This window comes from Bos indicus, chromosome 11, assembly GCF_029378745.1.
Source record: "Bos indicus isolate NIAB-ARS_2022 breed Sahiwal x Tharparkar chromosome 11, NIAB-ARS_B.indTharparkar_mat_pri_1.0, whole genome shotgun sequence".
NCBI classification, from domain to species: domain Eukaryota; kingdom Metazoa; phylum Chordata; class Mammalia; order Artiodactyla; family Bovidae; genus Bos; species Bos indicus.
This window is the reverse complement of record NC_091770.1, coordinates 93,987,714-94,009,706: the sequence shown is the minus strand read 5'-3', so window position 1 is coordinate 94,009,706 and position 21,993 is coordinate 93,987,714. Positions and strand designations below refer to the sequence as shown.

Here is a 21,993-nt window from a genome sequence, read left to right as displayed (position 1 = left end):
TCGGACACGACTGAGTGACTTCACTTTCACTTTTCACTTTCATGCATTGGGGAAGGAAATGACAACCCACTCCAGTGTTCATGCCTGGAAAATCCCAGGGACAGGGGAGCCTGGTGGGCTGCCGTCTATGGGGTCGCACAGAGTCGGACACTACTGAAGCGACTTAGCAGCAGCAGCAGCTATGAGGTAGATAGTTGTCCTGTTTTATAATGAAGAAAGTCTGATGTTTCACCCATCTCTTCTGACTCTCAAGTCCAGTTACTATATAGGATGATCGTAGGAGATCTTAGCTGATTTAGTTTTTCTGAGCGTCCCATGGTCCAAGCTGCTTTTGGTGCTTGTGATTTTAAACCAGAAGTATATTTGCTGAGGGTGATAAATCCATCTGCTTACTGTATTTACCATACTTTGAAACCAAGTGGATAGGGAAACTTCAAAGGCACTTGTGATAACTTAGACTGAGATAAACTGCAGTGCTCAATATTAGGGGAGATTCTCAGGGTGTCACAAAAAAGTTGCCCAAGCGCCCCTTAGTTGCCAGTGTGAACTTCCAGTGCGGTTTGTCAGAAGTTCACTAGTGTGAGTCCTGTTAGGTGGAGGCCTAGTCCAAAGGTCACAACGAGGATTTCTAACAATGCTGCAGTTTTATTCTCCTGCCTTCCCCAGCTGCTTGACTTGCCTTGTCCTGTGTAAACCTGTAGCCACTATCTTTCCAGTGGCCCACTGCCTACTGAGGCATTGCAGAAAAGTCATATCTAGTGATGTTTCTGTCATAAACTAGGATAACAGTGCTCTGTTTTACCTTCATGCTACATTTACCTGTTCATATTATTGTAGCCTGAGGTTTCTCATGGATAGTGACTTGAAGCATAATGTCTGCTCTTCACACAGCCTCAAGGAATTGAGAGAAGGACTGCTCGGATCTCTTCAGGCTACCTTGGAGATTCTGTCAGTATGCACTCAGTAGCTCAGCTTCATTCCAACTTTGAAATGTCAGGGAGGTCTTCATGATAACCCAGCTTGATTGTTTTATCTTTGAAGAACTCAGGTTCCAGACACATAAATTCTATTTAACACAATCATGTTCTGGCTTTTCCCTGCCCCATCTGCAGGCTAGTGTTTTTGTGAACAGGCAGAGTTAGCTTGCATGTAAGGGATGGAGAGAAACTGACCAACATTTCCTGCAGGACGGTGTGTTTCTGGTCACAGATCTAACCCCTAACCAAATAAAAGTTAGGCATAATAGACTTCCTTTCAGTGCTTCCATTGTTTAGAATGTTTTATGTACCTTCGTGCTCTGATGCCAGGTTATTGAGCAGTGAATTTTTTAAAAGCTGTTTTTCTTTGCTTTTGGCATTTTTGTTACTATCCCCTATGTTTTTTTTTTTTTTTTAAATCTGTTATACTGGTCACTATAGGAAAAAAATGAAATGGTTCATAGTTCCATTGTTTCTGATTTAAAGACACCAAGATACCTTTTTTACTAGAAAAGCTTTGTTTCTCTACAAAACTGAAACACCTATGTTAAAGTTTATACAGAAATGTTAAATTCGAGGTTCTACTTTGAGAAGTGCGGTGTTTTTCCAGCAGCAATTCTGTGATTGCCACATTTTTTAATGAATGAAAATATATAAAACTGTTATTAATTATGTAAAAGAAATAGGCAAGCAAGGCTTACAAGTAGCACTACAGTGCCACATAAATTTATATAGTTTTAAAATAAGCTTTGAAGAAGGTAAAATGAGATGAATTATTACATCCACTCTGCTGTTCTCACCTCATGAATATTGAAACATTTTGGATCTTTTGACTTTTTGACTATCAGAGCATGAAGAAACCTGGTCATGCTGATGATGATGTTAAAGGGAATTCAGTCAAGTCTTCTGTTCATTGCCTGTTCCTTTCATCTCTTTTTAGTAGAATCTACTGCCTCCAAATGTTGACTGTCTGTAGCAAGCTGATGTCACTAGTTTTTTAAAATAAGAATTAATGAATATAATTTGACTTTGGGAATAAGAGAATTTATCTAAACACTTTTGCCATTGTTCCCCTGTAAAACTGTCTGTGTGGTGATGAGCAGATGTTAATTACAAGCTGTTCACCAGACAGCAGCATCAGAAAGTTGAAACGGAGCTCTTTGGCCTTGTCTCTTCCTACCCAGACTTCCTCTGACCCCTCCCCTCTTCCACTGATCTTGCCCCCTGCCGCTCTCCTGCCCTCTAGCCTTTCCTGATACTCCTACTTGATCCAATGACAGAATGAAACATAGTTTGCTTTACTCTAAAAGTCCTAAAAAATAAGCATGGTCTATTCCTTTTCTTGAGATTACATTATTTAGCAGTCAGTCAACCTTTGTCATGTCTAACTTCTAAGAGATTCTAACTGTTCATTTATAGTAGTTCTGCTTTGTATGTGAGCTTTACACAGATGCTTGTATTGACCACAGTTAAACATTTTGACATGTAAACACGAAAATGAATTACTTCTGTGTTTTGTGTCATTCAAAAGAATTACGCAAAGACAGGAACTAGGTCGCCTATGAAGTAAATACCTATAGTGTGTTTGCTTATGTTTATAAATAAAAGCACATTATCATTTCTTTTTGAGGCTTTCCATTTTATGAGGAAAAAGGGGTAATGAAATGAGACCCTGTATTGTGAATTTGTTGGCAGATATTAATGTGAAACAATGCAAGTATCTGCTGTAGGGCTCACCTGGTCAGAAAATAAGTGTGTAGCACTTCAGCCTTGACATGTTGAAGCCAATAAAGAAAGCCCTCATAAACATACTGCTGAGATTGTGACTGTCTGATTGTACCAGGAAGTGTTGGTGGGCTCTGTGAGTTCTTAAAAGAGGAAGGTAAATACGACTTAATTGGATTAGACAAAGACTTCTCCAAGAAACATTGGTATGTTATATGCATTTAAATTAATGCAGCGATTCTTCAAAAGTTTAAAAACCCACTTTTTAGCGGCTAAGAGGAAATAAATTTGGCTATCTAAACATGGATTTAGTATCTTGTGACATCTTCTCAAATATGAATATTTGTCACTAATCACATGTTTGAGTTCTTAATTTTGCTGCTCCTGGCCATCCAGTCCAACTCTGAAATGTTAAGGCAAGTCAGATAGTTGTACTTCAATAGTATTCTTTGCTGCTTTTTGGGGAAAAAAAGGTATGCAAAACTTGAAATGTATTTCACCATATTTCATATTTTAGTTTTAATAATTTTGGTTTAGAGAAGAAACAGAGAGCTCCATGGTTACACTGGAAGAGTTCTCCTCAGTGGGGTAAAGTTTCTATTAATGGTTATCTTGTTGGATGAGTTAATTTTGTTGTAAAATAAAATTGCCATGCTCAGTGTATTGTTAGTATATCTCAAATTGATGACCTAAGCCCTAATTTTCCTTAAGAACTGATTAGTGATTAAAATCCCTTCTTCTATAAAGAAAAGTTGTTATTGCTGTTGGTCCCAGATTTCTACTCTTTGTACCTTGTCAAAGGAAAAGTGCTATGTACCTATTTTGTGCCCTGTGATGTTACATACATGCTTAATAAGATCCCAGACTGTATGTAGCAGTGATCATTGATTTGTTTACTGACTGAGCGAATGCCTTTGTGCTCCTGTTGTACTTGGGCGCAGAATGGCTCTATTGATGATTTACCCAAGTAATGATAGTGCACATAATCTAAAAGCCAAAACAAAGCCAAAACCTGAAATCTTCTGGGAGTCTTATTAGTTATACTCATATGCTGCTCTTCTTTTTATTTTTATTGTTTGGTAATTTGACAGGAATCCCTTGGTCAAATTGTATCTGTCTCTCTTTATTCCATTTTCCCATTAGAAAAAGTTGCGATGAAAGATCCTCCGGACTTACTGGACAGGCAGAAATGCCTGAACGCCTTGGCGTCTCTTCGACATGCCAAATGGTTTCAGGTTGGCTTTTTGTTATTCTCTTATTGTTACTGTAACCTTTTGCAGGTTTCATTTGGAACACCTGTCACTTAATGGTTTCTGTGTAATATATAAAATGGGGTGCGCTCTACCTCTTAGTGTTATTGTAGGGGTAAATGATTTAATTTAGGTGTAGTGCCTACTATAGCTTCTACTATAGTTAATGATGTTTAATTGTCATATAATCCTTTTGGACTTAGTACTCTGAATTTCAAATGACAGCTTATAAAATGCAAACATGGGTGAGAAAAGCTAAAAATGGAGTTGCCATGAGGCTATAAAACCAATTCTAATAATATACTTCCTTTACTTTAAACTCTGCCTTCCTAAACCATAATTTTACTACTTTTAATAACTTGAGTTTTCGGTTTGCTTGACAACTTATGAAGATTGACCAATTAGTATTCATTTTAAATAACCTGTCCATGATCAGTGTCCTGAAAATGAAGAATGGATTTCAACAGGGATATTGGAATCATTTTGTTTGTTTTAGGCAAGGGCAAATGGATTAAAGTCATGTGTAATTGTCCTCCGCATTCTCCGTGATTTGTGCAACAGAGTCCCCACATGGGCACCATTAAAAGGATGGGTAAGTACTTAAATATGATTAAAAGCAAATTATGAAACTATAGTCAGAGGAAATCCTGTAGAAATTATATGTTACTGTATTCTGAATTAGCTAAGGTGTGCATTTATCTATTTTTGTTCTGGGAAAAAATTATAGAGGTTTTTATATGATTTCTTTTTTATGAATTTAATTTGTATTATACATACATTTATATTTATAAATTTACATTAATTTGTAAAATATGTAAATTTAATAAGTAATATAATATCTTCTAGCCACTAGAGCTTATATATGAAAAATGTCTCTTTTACTTCATCATATTCATATTATAGAGACTGAGATAATTTTTCTGACAAAAGGTTCTTTACCTGTTAAAAGTGAGTGTCTTCCTGCACTTTTACTCTCCACTGATGGTTGATTATTATTGACCTACTGCCTGGAAAAGATGCTTGACTGGCACATTTCTCTTTCAGTGCTGCTTCCATTTAAAATAAAAATTACCTGGTATACCAGTATAAGGTTCCCATATCTTGTTTTCCTTTCTCTTTTGAGTACAGACATTTAAAAATAAGTTCATATTAGTAATTAAAGTTAGGTGAATAGTACAGTTAACCGTAGTTTAAAATGTATGTTGCCAAACTTAATTAATTTGGAAATTATTATGCTTGATCCAGTAAAGAACATTATAAAACAAGTGAAGTTATAAAGGGTTATTTTAGATTAATTTAACAATTATTACTTTGATATTGGCATTATGAACCTTTTAGTTTATTAAATATGGAGATTTGGTCCTTTTTTAATTCCAGTTGTACTACTTGGGGCAGGATGTCTGGAATGAAGTCTTATTATGGTTTGAGTCCATCCTAGGTAAAGTGGGAGATAGGTGGGCTGGGTTTGAACACTGATTATTTATTGGCCATTACTAACCTACATGAAGGCTTGTTAAATCTTTGTTAAGTTAGATGACTGCAGTTTCTTTAGTAATCCTTTCAGGGTAACTGAAAATAAACTTTTTGTAGCAAAAAGTCTTCTGAATATGTACTCTCAAAAAGAGTTGATTTAAGCACTCTGGCTGGGGTAAAACTTGATAATCAAGTGGGAAAAAGTTAATTGGGCCCTAAATGTTAAATGGACTTTAACCTTTTGGCCTCCATTGTAGATAGAAATGTCAGCTCACATTTAACTGGAAACCTTTTAACACTTGGTGCATGTACTAATTTGTAATTTAATATCTTCTAGCCACTAGAGCTTATATGTGAAAAGTCTATAGGTACTTGTAATAGACCTTTGGGCGCTGGGGAGGCCTTGAGACGAGTAATGGAGTGTTTGGCATCTGGAATTCTACTTCCTGGTAAGGGTTTCAAACTCTGGAGGCAGAAGAATCAACAATTTCATTTAAATATAGTTTTCTATTATGTGCTAAGTTTGTCCTCTACACAGGAAAATGATGTGTAGGAGTTGTTTTGCTTTGAATTTTAGCAACTAGAAGTGTCATAAAACTCTCTTTCAATAATTGTAATTTATGTTTTATATATACTAACATAAAAGGTACTAATAAGATATTGTGTCTGCTATGAAGTTGCTTTACCCAGAACTCTGAATTTGAAAATGGTTATGTGAAGTTAAAATGTATGATGTTCATTCTGTTTGCAGTCTGGTGTTTAATTTGGAAAAATTAAATTTGGTCCTTTTTTCCATATATAATCCCTTAAAAGATTTGGGGTGATTCATCATGCTGTTTCTAAATTCTCAGAGTTAAGACCCAATTTTGACCTTAGATATACAAATGACTTCTAGTAAAATAAGGACATTTAAATGCTAACATTGAAAATAAGTGTCCATTTTACTCCATTTAATTCAGCAGACTTTTAACCTTGTTCTTTTAGGTTTTTTTTTTTTTTCCTTTTCTTTTCTTTTTCCTCTCCATTCTTTTCTTTCTCTCTATTTTGTGTTAGTTTACTGAATTCTAAGTTCAGTTCTGAATGGTACTTGTGTTTGTTTTTTTTTTTGCCTTTGCCAAAGGGGGTCCTGGTCTTCATGATCCTTGTGAGCGAGATCCAACAGATGCTCTGAGCTATATGACCATCCAGCAAAAAGAAGATATTACCCACAGTGCACAGGTAGGAGATGGGCCCAATGACTGTGGTCTCTTAGAAAGAATGATATCATGTAATTGATTTAAAAACTTTTTTCTTGCCTTCTGTTGGGGACTTTTGTCATCATAATAATAGCATTTGATGAATGTGTTTTTAGCTAGATGTTCTAAGGGCTTTATGAATGAAAAATTTTAATAAATATAATATTTTTTTCTTTAGCATGCACTCAGACTATCAGCCTTTGGTCAGATTTATAAAGTGCTGGAGATGGACCCCCTTCCATCTAGTAAGCCTTTTCAGAAATATTCCTGGTCAGTTACTGATAAAGAAGGTGAGTATAAATATTTTGTATTGGGGTGCGTGTGGGCAGTGATGGAGATGGTCGTGAAATGTTTATCTTGTTAGAGCTGAGAGCATTTGAAGTTTTTAACCCAAGTCATATATAAGAGCGTTTACTGCTTTTCTTCATTTTCTTCTGTCTCATCAGTGACATCAACTTGCTTTCATTTGTTCTTTCTAGTGACAAACTCATTTGGCTATTGTTGATCAGATTCCATTACGGCATAGACTTAGGGACGGCACTCTGAGAACCCTTGGTCTGAAGTGAAGAGAAAAGTCACAAGCTAGGGGGAGATGTCAGGGTCACTCATCAGTTTGATGATCTTGTCATGCTTGGAAGTGTTATGTAACCAAGAAAGAGAAAACATATGCATAATATAGGAGAAAAATATATTGGAAAATTCAGAACTGTCTTCCATTTGTTCTAGTCTGTGTGAACTCAGAGTTTCAGCAGAAAGAGCACAGGCTTTAGGGTCAGTATGACCTGGTTCCCCTCACAGTGCCCATGCTCACTAGCTTTAGGCCTTGAACACTTAGTTCATCTCTTGCCTTGTGGGTATTACTCCCACTTTATTAGCTATTGTCAGATTATATGCCCATCTCAGTGCTTGGAAACAGTAGATACGCAAATATGAATCTTCTTATTCTCATTATGCCACAAAAAACCTCCCTCCCTCTTTTCCTCCCTCTCTCTGCTATTATACTAGAAGGTGGGATGTTTAACACCAGTTATTTTTACCTGTGGCATCCCATCTACCACGAATGATACTATTCTAATAATTTTTTGAATGACAAAAATAGTGCAGTGGCCCAATCTGTTTATTAAAAGAACAGAATTCCAGTGTATGTAAACACTTTTCAGGGAGTCTACCAAATCAAAATTATTTCATAATAGTACTAAAACTTTTTTTTTCACCCATTTCTGCTCTTTCATGTGTTTACAGTTTTCTAGAAGCTGCATATGACTTGTGATGGCATCGTCACTCTGATGCTAATGAATTTTTTGTATTAAAATTTTTGTTTTAATTTCTAATATGCTAACTATTGATTGACACTACCCACAAAACAAAGTTCTTTGGGTGCTCAATTTTTTAAGAGGATACAGTGGTCCTGAGACTGAAAAGTATGAGCATCACTGCCTTCTTCTGTAAATTCCTCAGGGGTAAGGAATCCTCCAGAGCTCACCACAGAGCTATTACAAACCAATGCTCAATAAATGTTTGTGGAATGATGGCCATTTTCTTGCAGAGAGTGCTCACTCAGCAGCATTTTTGAAAGAGATTCACATAACCATGTCTCTAGATTTAATGACTGAATAGAAATTTCATATATATTTGTAGATTCTAGAAGGCAATGGCACCCCACTCCAGTACTCTTGCCTAGAAAAATCCCATGGATGGAGGAGCCTGGTAGGCTGCAGTCCATGAGGTCGCTAAGAGTCGGATACGACTGAGCGACTTCACTTTCACTTTTCACTTTCATGCCTTGGAGAAGGAAATGGCAACCCACTCCAGTGTTCTTGCCTGGAAAATCCCAGGGATGGGGGTGCCCGGTGGGCTGCCATCTATGGGGTCGCACAGAGTCGGACAAGACTGAAGTGACTTAGCAGCAGCAGCAGAGTTAATAATGAAAATTTTTATTTTAGTCACTGAATTCGTAGTAGTTCTTCTGGTTTTGTGTTTTGTCTTTTACTGGATAGTAAAAGTTTATTGTTATGTGACTTAGACTTCTTTTAACTTTTAAGTTAAAGTTCTCAAGAGTTTGGGAACTACTGGTCTGTCAATTTTTAGCTTAAAATAGAACCAGACAGTTGGTGTTTCCATTTGAGTCCTATCAGTTACTACTAGCTGCATGGCTTGGCCGTAAGATGAGGGAGTCAAGGCTGTTGCCTCCAGACAGGAGCTGCATTATTCTTCATGCTTTCATGTTTTTAGCACCTGGCTTTTAAACTTTATTCTTAGAATTCTTGGTGATTTCAATATGCATTTAGATGATTTTTTTCTTTAGAATTCTGACTTCTTAATTCCTTGACATCCTCTCTCACAAATATTTTCTACTTCGTCTCAGGTGTGCATTTTGAGGACATATCCTAGATCTTGTCTTCAGTATGTATACTTGTGCCCTCTCCCTAATTCATTCTCAAAAATCCCACATTGTAACTGCCTCTAGTTGTCATAATGTCTAGTACTTCTGCTCCAATTCTTGATACTCATCATTGATTCTGTTAACTTCTGATAGTGCTTCACCTTCCTCATGTTCTCACTTCTGTCACTTCTCTGCTTATAGTCACGTGGTCTGTCATTATGATCACTCCGTAGCATATACCTTCTTTGTTGATCCTCTCTTCCCAGCAGCTCTGGTTGAAATCCAACTCTTTCCCTATGTCAGACATCATTGAAGAAAAAAATACTTGGACATCTTAACTCTTTTCCCTTTAAGTTTCAGACATTAACCTTAAGTAGACTATTTGTGTTGGCTGGAAATTCTCTTGTAAGTTGTAGAGTTCTCCAATTTTCCTAGACAACTGTTGAACATCTTCTGTCACTTTATACTTTTCTCCCCAGCTCTCCTTCTCAACTGATGACCTTGTTTGTTTGAAGTCCCCTTGCACTTAACTTTCCTTCCCTTGACTGGGAAAAGCCCAGCCTTTCTACTCATTCACTATATCACATCCCCTTTTGCCTATAGATGAACATCATCCAGCAATTCTTTCTTTTCTCATCAGCATGAATTCCTCCTTTTCTGCTGAACCATTCTCATCAGCATAAAAACCTGCTATAATGTCTCTCATTTGAAAAACAAAGCTAAACTCCCCCCTTGATTCTGCAACTTTCTCCAACAGGAAGAAGCTGCTCCCTTTTATAGGAGTATGTTTCTTTTTCCTTTTCCTCACTTTCTTTAAAGCTTATTCCAACCAGACTTTCTTCCTCATCTCTCTGAGTCTCTCCTGTGACCTTTTCAGCAACACTGGACACAGGTGAATACTTTCTCTGCTATAATTAGTTATATATAGAAAAGTATAAGATCAGTTCAGTCTCTCAGTCATGTCATTAAAAAAGTAATTATTTAAAAATTCCATATAATCACCATCCTAGTTAAGAAACAGAACATTGTCAGCTTCTCAGAAACATTTATTTATCCTAACACATCACTTCCCTGCTCCTTAAACTACTGATTTTTTATAATATTTTTGATTTTCTTTAAAGCTTTTCCACTTTTGTATGCTTTCTTAATTTAATTTGCTATTGCCTAGAACTTTATAGAAATAAAATCCTACTGAATTTAATCTTCCGTGACTGGCGTCTTTATGTCCAGTGTTGTTTGGAATACTTTCATGTTACTGCACATAGTCATAGTTCATTTTATACTTATGTAGTGTCCATTATGAATATGCTGTAGCTTAGCCATTGTACTTTGGAAGGACATTAGGCTTCTTTTTATTTTTTGGCAGCCACCCACATTGTTGCTGGGAGCTTACTTATATATGCCTTCTGGAGTATAGATGCAGGAGTTACTGTAGACCAGTATAAGATCTAGGAAGTTGTACACATAGCAATTTATATTCCTACCAGAAGTGTATGAGAGTTCCTGTTGTTTTATATCCTCAACAACATTTGCTATTGTCAGACACTTTTTCTGACATGAAGTACTACTTTTCATTTGACTTCCACGTCATTACTTTGTCATGGATCTTTATACGACTGTACTTTCCTCAGCTGTCTTTGTTTTTTCTTATCTTCCTGATTTCGAATATTAAAGTGTCCTGGGTGCAGACCTCAAACCATTTTTCTTTATTTACACCCATTTAGACTCTTTCAGAGATGTTTCTTGTCTTGAAATACCTTCTATTCACTGCAGATTCCCAAGTTTACGTTTTCACTCTAGACTCCCAGCCCTTGACCTCAGCCCTCCCTATCTGAATCCCTCTCAGTGTTTCCACATGGATGTCTCACAGACACCTCACACTTCAGATGTCCTGTCCTTAATCTCCTTCTCACCTGTTCTTCCCATTGTTATCGCCATCCTAGACGTTGGAAACTACCCATCTCCGTGCTCAGGCCAAAAACCTTCACCCTTGAATCTTCTCTTTCTTTCACCCACATGCACATCATCAGCAAACCTGGCTGTTTTACTTTCAAAGTGTGTCTGGTATTCAGCTCTTTAACTTCTTCACTGGTGCCGTCCTGGCCTAAGTTGCCCTTGTCATCTCTTGCCTTTGTTATTGTCTGTCTGCTGTACCTGGTCTTCCTTGCCTTCCTTATCTGTTCTCAATAAAGCAGCAGTTTTCTTTTTGTTGTTCCCCTTATTATCTATAATTACAAATTCATAAGAAATTGCTAAGATTGTACAGAGATGTCCCATGGAACCTTCACCTGGTTTCTCCCAGTGGTTACATCTTGTGTAACTATAGGAGAATATGGAAACCAAGAAATTGACATTTATACAATGTGGGTATAGGTTTTATGCCACTTTATCACATGTATAGATTTGTGTAAACCCCATGGCAGACAAGACACAGATGATTTCATCACCACAGAGAACTCGTGTATGCGGCCTGTTTAGAGCAATACCACTCCTCTTCCTTCAGCCATCCTAAAGCCTTGGAGTGAAAGTCACTCAGTCGTGTCTGACTCTTTGCAAGTAGGAATGGGTAGCCTTTCCCTTCTTAAGAGGATCTTCCCAACCCAGGGATCGAACCCAGGTCTCCCACATTGCAGGCGGATTCTTTACAAGCTGAGCCACAAGGGAAGCCCTCAAGCCTTGGAAACTACTGATTTTTCTCCATCTCTGTAATTTTGTTACTTCAAGAATTTTATATCAATGAAGTTATCATTATGTGATTTTTTGAGATCCTCATCCCCCTACTTAGCCTGATACTTTTGTGACCCATCCAAGTTGTTGGCACATGTCAATAGTTTATTCCTTTTTACTGTTAAGTAGGATTCTATGCCACAGATGAACCAGAGTTTGGTTAAGTCATGCACCTATTGTAGGACATTTTGTTTGTCTCTAGTTTTTGACAATTACAAATAAAGATGCTGTGAACAACCTTGTGGGGGTTTTTGTGAGCAGATCATAGAAACACAGATTTTTGTGTGTTAAATTAATCGGCAGTTTTCCTTTGTTGCAGTGTTTTGTTCAATTTTGGCTCTAAGGTTTTACGGGCCTCTTAAAATGAGTTGAGAAGTATCCGTCCTTCTTTTTCTGTTCTTGGAAGAGATTGTGTAATATTGATGTTATTTCTTTCTTAAATATTTGGAAGAATTTATCAGTGAAACCATTTGGGTGTGAGATTTTCTTTGTGGAAAGGTTTTAACTTAAGGATCTAATTTCCTTTATGTGTATCAAGCTATGTTCTTATGAGAGTTTTGGTAAATTGTGTTTTTCTAGGAATTTGTTCATCTAAATTTAAATATAGTTTATAACCACTTGTAAAAGAATGAAACTAGAACACTTTCTAATACCGTACACACAAATAAACTCAAAATGGATTAAAGATCTAAACATAAGACCAGAAACTATAAAACTCCTAGAGGAGAACATAGGCAAAACACTCTCCGACATACATCACAGCAGGATCCTCTATGACCCACCTCCCAGAATATCAGAAATAAAAGCAAAAATAAACAAATGGGACCTAATTAACCTTAAAAGCTTCTGCACATCAAAGGAAACTATCAGCAAGGTGAAAAGACAGCCTTCAGAATGGGAGAAAATAATAGCAAATGAAGCAACTGATAAACAACTAATCTCAAAAATATACAAGCAACTCCTACAGCTCAACTCCAGAAAAATAAATGACCCAATCAAAAAATGGGCCAAAGAACTAAATAGAAATTTCTCCAAAGAAGACATACAGATGGCTAACAAACACATGAAAAGATGCTCAACATCACTCATTATCAGAGAAATGCAAATCAAGACCACTATGAGGTACCATCTCACACCAGTCAGAATGGCTGCGATCCAAAAGTCTACAAATAATAAATGCTGGAGAGGGTGTGGAGAAAAGGGAACCCTCTTACACTGTTGGTGGGAATGCAAACTAGTACAGCCACTATGGAGAACAGTGTGGAGATTCCTTAAAAAACTGAAAATAGAACTGCCTTATGATCCAGCAATCCCACTGCTGGGCATACACACTGAGGAAACCAGAAGGGAAAGAGACACATGTACCCCACTGTTCATCGCAGCACTGTTTATAATAGCCAGGACATGGAAGCAACCTAGATGTCCATCAGCAGATGAATGGATAAGAAAGCTGTGGTACATATACACAATGGAGTATTACTCAGCTATTAAAAAGAATACATTTGAATCAGTTCTAATGAGGTGGATGAAACTGGAGCCTATTATACAGAGTGAAGTAAGCCAGAAGGAAAAACACCAATACAGTATACTAACGCATATATATGGAATTTAGAAAGATGATAACAATAACCCTGTGTACGAGACAGCAAAAGAGACACTGATGTATGGAACAGTCTTATGGACTCTGTGGGAGAGGGAGAGGGTGGGAAGATTTGGGAGAATGGCATTGAAACATGTAAAATATCATGTATGAAATGAGATGCCAGTCCAGGTTCGATGCACGATACTGGATGCTTGGGGCTAGTGCACTGGGACGACCCAGAGGGATGGTATGGGGAGGGAGGAGGGAGGAGGGTTCAGGATGGGGAGCACATGTATACCTGTGATGGATTCATTTTGATATTTGGCAAAACTAATAGAATTATGTAAAGTTTAAAAATAAAATAAAATTTAAAAAACAACAACAAAAAATAAATATAGTTTATAAAATCCTCTTCTTAGTGTCTGCAATATTGATGTCCTCTTTTATACATTTTTGTACCTTTTTTTCTGATCATTCTCACTACAGATGTATCAGTTTTTAAAAAGAAATCAGCTTTTGAGTTTGTTGATTATCTCCTGGCATATGCTTGTATTTTATTTCATTGCTTTCTGTTCTTATCCTTTATTCTTCCTCACTACGTCCTCTGGGTTTAATTTGCTGTTCTTTTAAGAAAAATTTTGAGGTGAATACATTATTAGTGTTTAGCCTCTTATATTATCATATACACTATTAAGACTGTTTTCCTTTATGCCCAGATTTATGTGCATTGTACTCTTTTTACATTAGTATTTTTATTATCAGTTGGTTAAAACTATTTTTTAATTTTCCCTTGTTACCAGTTTTTTGACACATAAGCCATTTAAATGTCATTGTTTAATTTCCAGACAAATGAAGATTTTTCTAGTTAATCTCTATTTTTGAGCTCACTTATTCTACTGTGATCTGAGAACATGCTTTGTGTGATTCCGTTGCTCCCCACCCCCCATCAAGTTTGGCCTTGGAGTATAAAATGAAGCAGTGCAAAGGCTAAGAATTTGGCCAAGAGAACGCACTGGTCATAACAAACATCCTCTTCCAACAACACAAGAGATGACTCTACACATGGACGTCACCTGATGGTCAACATTGAAATCAGATTGATTATATTCTTTGCAGCAAAAGATGATGAAACTCTATATAGTCAGCGAAAATAAGACTAGGAGCTGACTGTGGCTCAGATCATGAACTCCTTATTGCCAAATTCAGACTTAAATTGAAAAAAGTAGGGAAAACACTAGACCATTCAGGTATGACCTAAATCAAATCCCTTACAACTATACAGTGGAAGTGACAAATAAATTCAAGGGATTAGATCTGATAAAGTACCCGAAGAACTATGGACAGAGGTTTGTGACGTTGTATAGTAGGCAGTGACCAAGACCATCCTCAAGGAAAAGAAATGCAAAAAGGCAAAATGGTTATCTGAGGAGGCCTTGCAAATAGCTGTGGATAGAAGAGAAGCGAAAGGCAAAGGAGAAAAGGAAAGATATACCTATCTGAATGCAGAGTTCCAAAGAATACGAAGGAGAGATAAGAAAGCATTCCTCAGCGATCAATGCAAAGAAATAGAGGAAAACAACAGAATGGGAAAGACTAGAGATCTCGTCAAGAAAATTAGAGATACCAAGGGAACACTTCATACAAAGATGGGCACAAAAAAGGACAGAAATGGTATGGACCCAACAGAAGCAGAAGATATTAAGAAGAGGTAGCAAGAATACACAGAAGAACTATACCAAAAAGATCTTCATGACCCAGATAACTACAGTGGTGTCATCACTCACCTGGAACCAGACATCTTGGAGTATGAAGTCAAGTGGGCCTTAGGATGCATCACTATAAACAAAGCTAGTGGAGGTGATACAATTCCAGTTGAGCTATTTCAAATCCTAAAAGTTGATGCTGTGAAAGTGCTGTACTCAATATGTCAGCAGATCTGGAAAACTCAGCAGTGGTCACAGGACTGGAAAAGGTCAGTTTTTCTTCCAGTCCCAAAGAATGTTCAAACTACTGCACAGTTACACTCATTTCACATACTAGCAAAGTAATGCTCAAAATTCTCCAGCCACGCTTCAACAGTTTGTGAACCATGAGCTTCCAGATGTTCAAGCTGGATTTACAAAAGGCAGAGGAACCAGAGATCAAATTGCCAACATCCATTGAATCATTAAAAAAGAAAGAGAGTTTCTGAAAAACATCTACTTCTGCTTTAATGACTATACCAAAGCCTTTGACTGTGTGGATCACAACAAACTGTGGAAAATTCTTCAAGAGATGGGAATACCAGACCACATTGTCTACCCCCTGAGAAATCTGTATGCAGGTGAGGAAGCAACAGTTAGAACTGGGCATGGAACAACGGACTGGTTCCAAACTGGGAAAGGAATATGTCAAGGCTGTATATTGTCACCCTGCTTATTTAACTTCTGTGCAGAGTACATCATGTGAAATGGCAGGCTGGATGAAGCACAAGTTGGAATCAAGATTGCTGGGGGAAATATTAATAACCTTAGATATGCAGATGACACCACCCTTATGGCAGAAATCAAAGAGGAACTGAAGAGCCTCTTGATGAAAGTGAAAGAGGAGTGTGAAAAAGCTGGCTTAAAATTAAGCATTCAAAAAACTAAGTTCATGGCATCTGGTCCCATCATGTCATGGCAAATAGATGGGGAAACAATGGAAACAGTGAGAGACTTTATTTTTTTGGGCTCCAAAGTCATTGCACATGTTGACTCCAGCTATGAAATTAAAAGACGCTTGCTCCTTGGAAGAAAAGCTGTGACCAACCTAAACAGTATATTAAAAAACAGAGACATTACTTTGCTGACAAAGGTCTGTCTAGTCAAAGCTACGGTTTTTCCAGTAGTCATGTGTGGATGTGAGAGTTGGACTCTAAAGAAAGCTGAGCTTTGAAGAATTGATGCTTTTGAACTGTGGTGTTGGAGAAGACTCTTGAGAGTCCCTTGGACTGCAGGAGATCAAACCATTCAGTCCTAAAGGAAATCAGTCCTAAATATTCATTGGAAGGACTAACGTTGCAGCTGAAATTCCCAATACTTTGGCCACCTGATGTGAAGAACTGACTCACTGGAAAAGACCCTGATGCTGGGAAAGATTGAAGGCAGGAGGAGTAGGGGATGACAGAGGATGAGATGATCGGATGGCATCACCGACTCCATGGACATGAGTTTGAAAAAGCTTTTGGAGTTGGTGATGGACAGGGATGCCTGGCGTGTTGCAGTCCATGGGGTTGCAAGTAGTCGGATACGACTGAGCAACTGAAGTGAACTGAACTTGGTTTTTCTTGAAAGTTAGTTTATGGCTCAGCACATGGTTGGTTTTTATAAATGATTCATACTTTGAAAAAGTGTGTATGGTCTGCAGTTGGTAGAGTCAGAATATTCTTTACATGTTAGGTCACATTTGGTCATGTTGTTTAAATCTTATACATCTGTAGTATAATTTTTTAAAACTTTATTGTCTTAATTATTGAGGTAGGTATGTCAGTTCCCCTCAATTATGGATTGTCTGTTTCCTATTGTAGGTCTTTCAGTTTTTAATTTCTAGAATCTTGGCTTTTCTAGCTTTAGATATTGTGGCAGAAATTCTTCTTGATGTCTTTTCTTTTTGAGAAGTCTGATTGTTCTCTTTAATACAGTTTGTTTCTGAAAGGATGTTTCATCATCAGAGTCTTTTGGGGATCTGTTTCTATTTTCTGCTGATTCTCATGATTTTTGTTAGAATATCTTGTCTTTTCATGTGTTTTTGTTTTGAGTCCTGGAGATGTAAATTGAAAACCTTTTAGAATTCAAAGACTAGAGTAATGATGCCGTCCTTCAGGGAGGATTTATATTTCTTTCTGGGCTAGTGGAATTGGCAATCTGGATCATCCTAATGGAATTGGGCATTCTGGTGATTTGAAGCTGGGCCTCAATCCTTGTGAAATCCAGACTATTTCCACTTCATTTACTTCCCATATATGGCACTGGAGAGTGCTACCCCACAGTGTGGGAAATTCACCAGTCCTTCCTCTTTTGGAGGTCCTTGAAGTTCAGTTTTTGGTCCCTGAGACCTGGGTGCTATTAAAAGGACTCTGTTCAGAATTCACCATTACCTGAAGGGGAGGGATTGTTACAGAGTTTGGAATTGACATGTACACATGGCTATATTTAAAAATAAATAACCAACAAGAATCTATTGTTTAACAAAAAGGTAGAGGACGAGAGAATGATAAATATGAGATGAGATCGGCCACATATTGATAATTCTTGAAGCTAATTGATGGATTCGTGGGAATTTATTATACTACTCTTTACACTTTTGTGAGTGTTTGAAATTTTCCATAATAAAGTTTTTTAAGAAGTGCTCTGTTCAGTTCTTAGTGGCTTCTTCTGGGGGTAGAAGATACCTCCAAAGATAATGTGGCCCCCAGCGCAAGGCTTCCTTCATCTCCTGGACCTTGACTCCATAGTTCATTATTGCACAGAAGCAGATATTTATTCTGCATTTGGTCCAGCTTTTCTAATTACTCTCGTCAGGAAGTCTGTTTCCTTTGACTTACTTTCTCATACTAGAAGTGGAACTTTTGTATTTTCCAAAATTTTGTCTGGTGAGTTAGTGGCAGTTAAGGTTGAGAACTTCTGCTCCTGCTCACTGTCTTCTTTTGCCCCCTTGTTGTTCACGCTACTCCACCACTCAGGCCTTTATGCTGTTTCTTAGTATGTTCCTGCTGGAAGACCTTTGTAGTTGAGTTTTCTCTTCCTGGGGCTCTTTCCCCAAATAGCTGAATTTTCTTTGCTTCAAGTCTTTGTCAGTTAATGACCTTATCTATAAGTGATACTTTTCTGATGGGTACCACATGTTAAAAAAATGGCAGTGTCTGCTCTCCCGTAAGTCTCTTACTTTTCTCCATTGTGCCTGGACTGGATGACATGCTGGGCTTAGTCTCCACCACCAGGTGCGCACACGCTCTCTAAAAACAGGGAAGTTGTTTTGTTCTCAGTGTCTAGCATCTAAAATTGTCCTGAACATAGAAATATGCTCTATTAATATTTGTTGCTGAATAAATACATGAATGAAATTGTAATGAGAATGATGAAATACAGACTTCATAGGATGCTTGTGAGAATTAAATTGATTCATATAAGGTATTAAGAACAGTGCCAGGCATATGGTAAGCCCTCACCTGTTGTTGTTGTTTTTTTTTTTAATTTTAATTAAAACAATTTTTAAAAATTTATTTTTAATATAAATTTATTTATTTTAATTGGAGGCTAATTACTTTACAATATTGTATTGGTTTTGCCATACATCAACATGAATACGTCACAGGTGTACACGTGTTCCCCAACCTGAACCCCCCTCACCTGTTTTTAAAAATTGTTACCTCTCAAATGACCACTTCTTGTTTCTAGGTACTGTATGTATTGAGAACAGCTTGTTTTTTTGTAAGGCATGCTCTCCACCCCCGTTACTATTATGATTAGCTCCAGATTTTACAGTCCTTGTCCAGTAGCAGGGATGGTAGAATGAAGCTTAATCCATGCAAACTGTTCATGTAGCTGGAGATTTTAGAGAACAGATCTGTATGTTTAAGCCAGCTAGTGAATTCCAGGCAATCAGAGAGCAGCTTTTAATGCAACTTAATGATTGCTTTGATAAGCTTTTCTCTGATTGTTTTTGTTTTGGACAATAAAGCTCCTGCTTTATGTCTGCCAGTATTATTAACTAGTTGCTTTATCTAAGAAATTGATACTAGTTTTTAGTTTTTGTTCCATACCCATTATGTTGTTTCTAAGTCTTATGTTAGATAGTTTATAAGATGCAAGATAAGGAGAAAATATCTTTGACCTTCCTAGAGCACTAAGGAAACACAAGGTGTCTATGTATGAAGTAGACAATGACACAAGACTCCATATGACACTTGATGTTTCTGATATCATAGAAACTCTTATAAAAAACTGAGATGAGAGAAGCTGAAGAAAACTTAATGAGATGAGCTGTAAATAAAATCTTGAATAGGAGTTTGAATGGGCAGGCAGAATTACTTTGCAGTATGAGAAATAATCAGATTTCCAAAAGCATGAGATTTTAACATGTTGACTTTAAAAATTTATGTAATAAATGTTAACTTAGAGAAATATTTGAAAAGACATAAGTGAAAATAAATCTTACTACCAGAGATAAGTACTTTTAACATTTTGATATATATCTTTCCAAACTTTTTTCTGTTTATGCATATACAGTTGTGAATATATGCATAGATATTTGTATGAATATATTTGAATAAATGAAAAAAATATAAGAAGGGTTAATATTGTTTCATGAAGATTCAGTTAATAGTTTTTGCTATTACAAGATTATAAAGTTACTGCAGATGGTGGCTGCAGCCATGGAATTAAAAGACGCTTGCTCCTTGGAAGAAAAGGTATGATCAACCTAGACAGCATATTAAAAAGCAGAGACATTACTTTGCCAAGAAAGGTCTGTCTAGTCAAAGCTATGCTTTTTCCCAGTAGTCGTGTATGGATGTGAGACTTGACCATAATGAAAGCTGAGCGCCAGAGAATTGATGCTTTTGAACTGTGGTCTTGGAGAAGACTCTTGAGAGTCCCTTGGACTGCAAGGAGATCCAACCAGTCCATCCTAAAGGAAATCAGTCCTGAAAATTCTTTGGAGGGACTAATGCTAAAGCTGTAGCTTCAATACTTTGGCCCCCTGATGCGAGGAACCAACTCATTGGAAAAGACCCTGATGCTGGGAGGGATTGAAGGTGGGAGGAGAAGGGAACGACAGAGGATGAGATGGTTGGATGGCGTCACCCACTCAATGGACAGGAGTTTGAGCAAGCTCTGAGAGTTGGTGATCAACAGGGAAGCCTGGCATGCTGCAGTCCGTGGGGTTGCAAGAGTTGGGCACGACTGAACTGGACTGAACACATGTATGTTTTAAAATTTAAAAAATTTTTTGTATTTTGGCCACACCATGTGGCATGTGGGATCTTTGTTCCTCAGTCAGGGGTCAAACCCACGTCCCCGGCATTGGAAGCGCAGTCTTAACCACTAGACCACTAGCGAAGTCCCTACATTTTCAGTTGATCAGTGAAAGGGTCTTATTGTTCTTTTGTGATTCCTAGGATTTTTCCTTCCTGAACATATTAAATACATTTGGTAGAGTAAGTGAAATCACTATTTTAACTGATAATCTCTTGTACCTTTTTTTAGGTGCTGGGTCTTCAGCTCTGAAGAGGCCATTTGAAGATGGATTAGGGGATGATAAAGATCCCAATAAGAAGATGAAACGAAACTTAAGGAAAAGTGTGTAAAATCTTTATTCTTATAGATGTGAACTAGAAAGGATTTATGTCCCAGGAAAATAAAAATTAAAAAGTGAAGAATTTGATTGATTTGAATTCGAGTTTGAAGAACATGAATAGCTTCTGTTTTCAAGCACCATTTGCTTAAGATATATTAATATTGGCAAACTAAAATTAATTAATATGGTAATGCATGGGCTTCCCTGATGGGTGAAGAATCCGCCTGCCATTGCGGGAGACACTAGTTTGATCCCTGGGTGAGGAGATCCCCTGAAGAAGGGAATGGCAACCCACTCCAGTATTCTTGCCTGGGAAATCCCATGGACAGGGGAGCCTGGCAGGTTACAGTCCATAGGGTCACCAAGAGTTGGAATTGACTTAGCAACTAAACAACAACAAAGATGTTAATGCATGTTACTTTTACAATGATGTTAGTGTAAGTATTTAAGCAGTAATTTTAGAATTATTTATGAAGTGAATTTATGTGTGCATTTTGAAAATCTTGCTTTTTTAAAACCTGAGTTTATAGTGGTTACTATTACTAGGAACCTACAAAAACATAGATTAAAGCAAGTGGTCTAATTTCTGATCTCATTCCTCTTTCTCTTGCAGTTCTGGATAGTAAAGCAATAGACCTCATGAATGCACTAATGAGGCTGAATCAGATCAGGCCTGGGCTTCAGTATAAGCTTTTATCTCAGTCTGGCCCTGTCCATGCCCCAGTCTTCACAATGTCTGTAGATGTGGATGGTACAACATATGAAGCCTCAGGACCATCCAAGAAAACAGCAAAGCTTCACGTAGCAGTGAAGGTACACTATTTATTTTTCTTAAAAATGCTTTGTTATTTTATGTTGTAAATAAGGTGCTTGTTTATCTATGGTATATTAACAGAATTTTCAAGAGTTTAATGACAATAGCGTATAGACTTCTGTTACCTCTGAATCACAAAACTATTTTTTTGATTATAAAATAATATGTATTGATGATACAAAATTTGCAAAACACAGAAAAAAGTAAAGAAAATCTATGTTAATTGCTTATCTCTGAGGCAGTTCATTAATATTTTATATAGTATATACAACAGTATTTTTGTTTGTTTTATGTTGAGCTCACAGTGTATGTGTAATTTAATCCTCTTTCATTTCACATGTCATCAGTATTTTTCCATGTTATTAAAATCTTTATAAATGTATTTTAATGGCTGTGTTATTATAATGATTATAATAGATATACTGTTACTTGTTTAAACATTCCCGTCATTGGATATTTTGTTATTTGCAGAATTTTTTCTATCATAAATTAATGATTTTTTTTTTTTTT

General features: G+C 37.0%; 1 protein-coding gene across 6 annotated transcripts in view; it reads left to right on the top strand.

The window, feature by feature from the left end:
* Positions 1–21,993, top strand: part of STRBP (spermatid perinuclear RNA binding protein) — a 172,545-nt gene that overhangs the window by 92,924 nt on the left and 57,628 nt on the right. For all 6 annotated transcript variants that reach the window (XR_002181815.2, XM_019970785.2, XM_070798122.1 and 3 more), the window contains 7 exons: positions 3,846–3,937; positions 4,449–4,544; positions 5,763–5,874; positions 6,546–6,643; positions 6,839–6,950; positions 20,579–20,671; positions 21,283–21,482. Coding sequence is in view for 5 of the 6 variants with exons in the window: in XM_019970785.2 (XP_019826344.1) it covers positions 3,846–3,937; positions 4,449–4,544; positions 5,763–5,874; positions 6,546–6,643; positions 6,839–6,950; positions 20,579–20,671; positions 21,283–21,482 (803 nt within the window). In the remaining variant the exon portion in view is untranslated. The remainder of the gene's footprint in view (positions 1–3,845; positions 3,938–4,448; positions 4,545–5,762; positions 5,875–6,545; positions 6,644–6,838; positions 6,951–20,578; positions 20,672–21,282; positions 21,483–21,993) is intronic.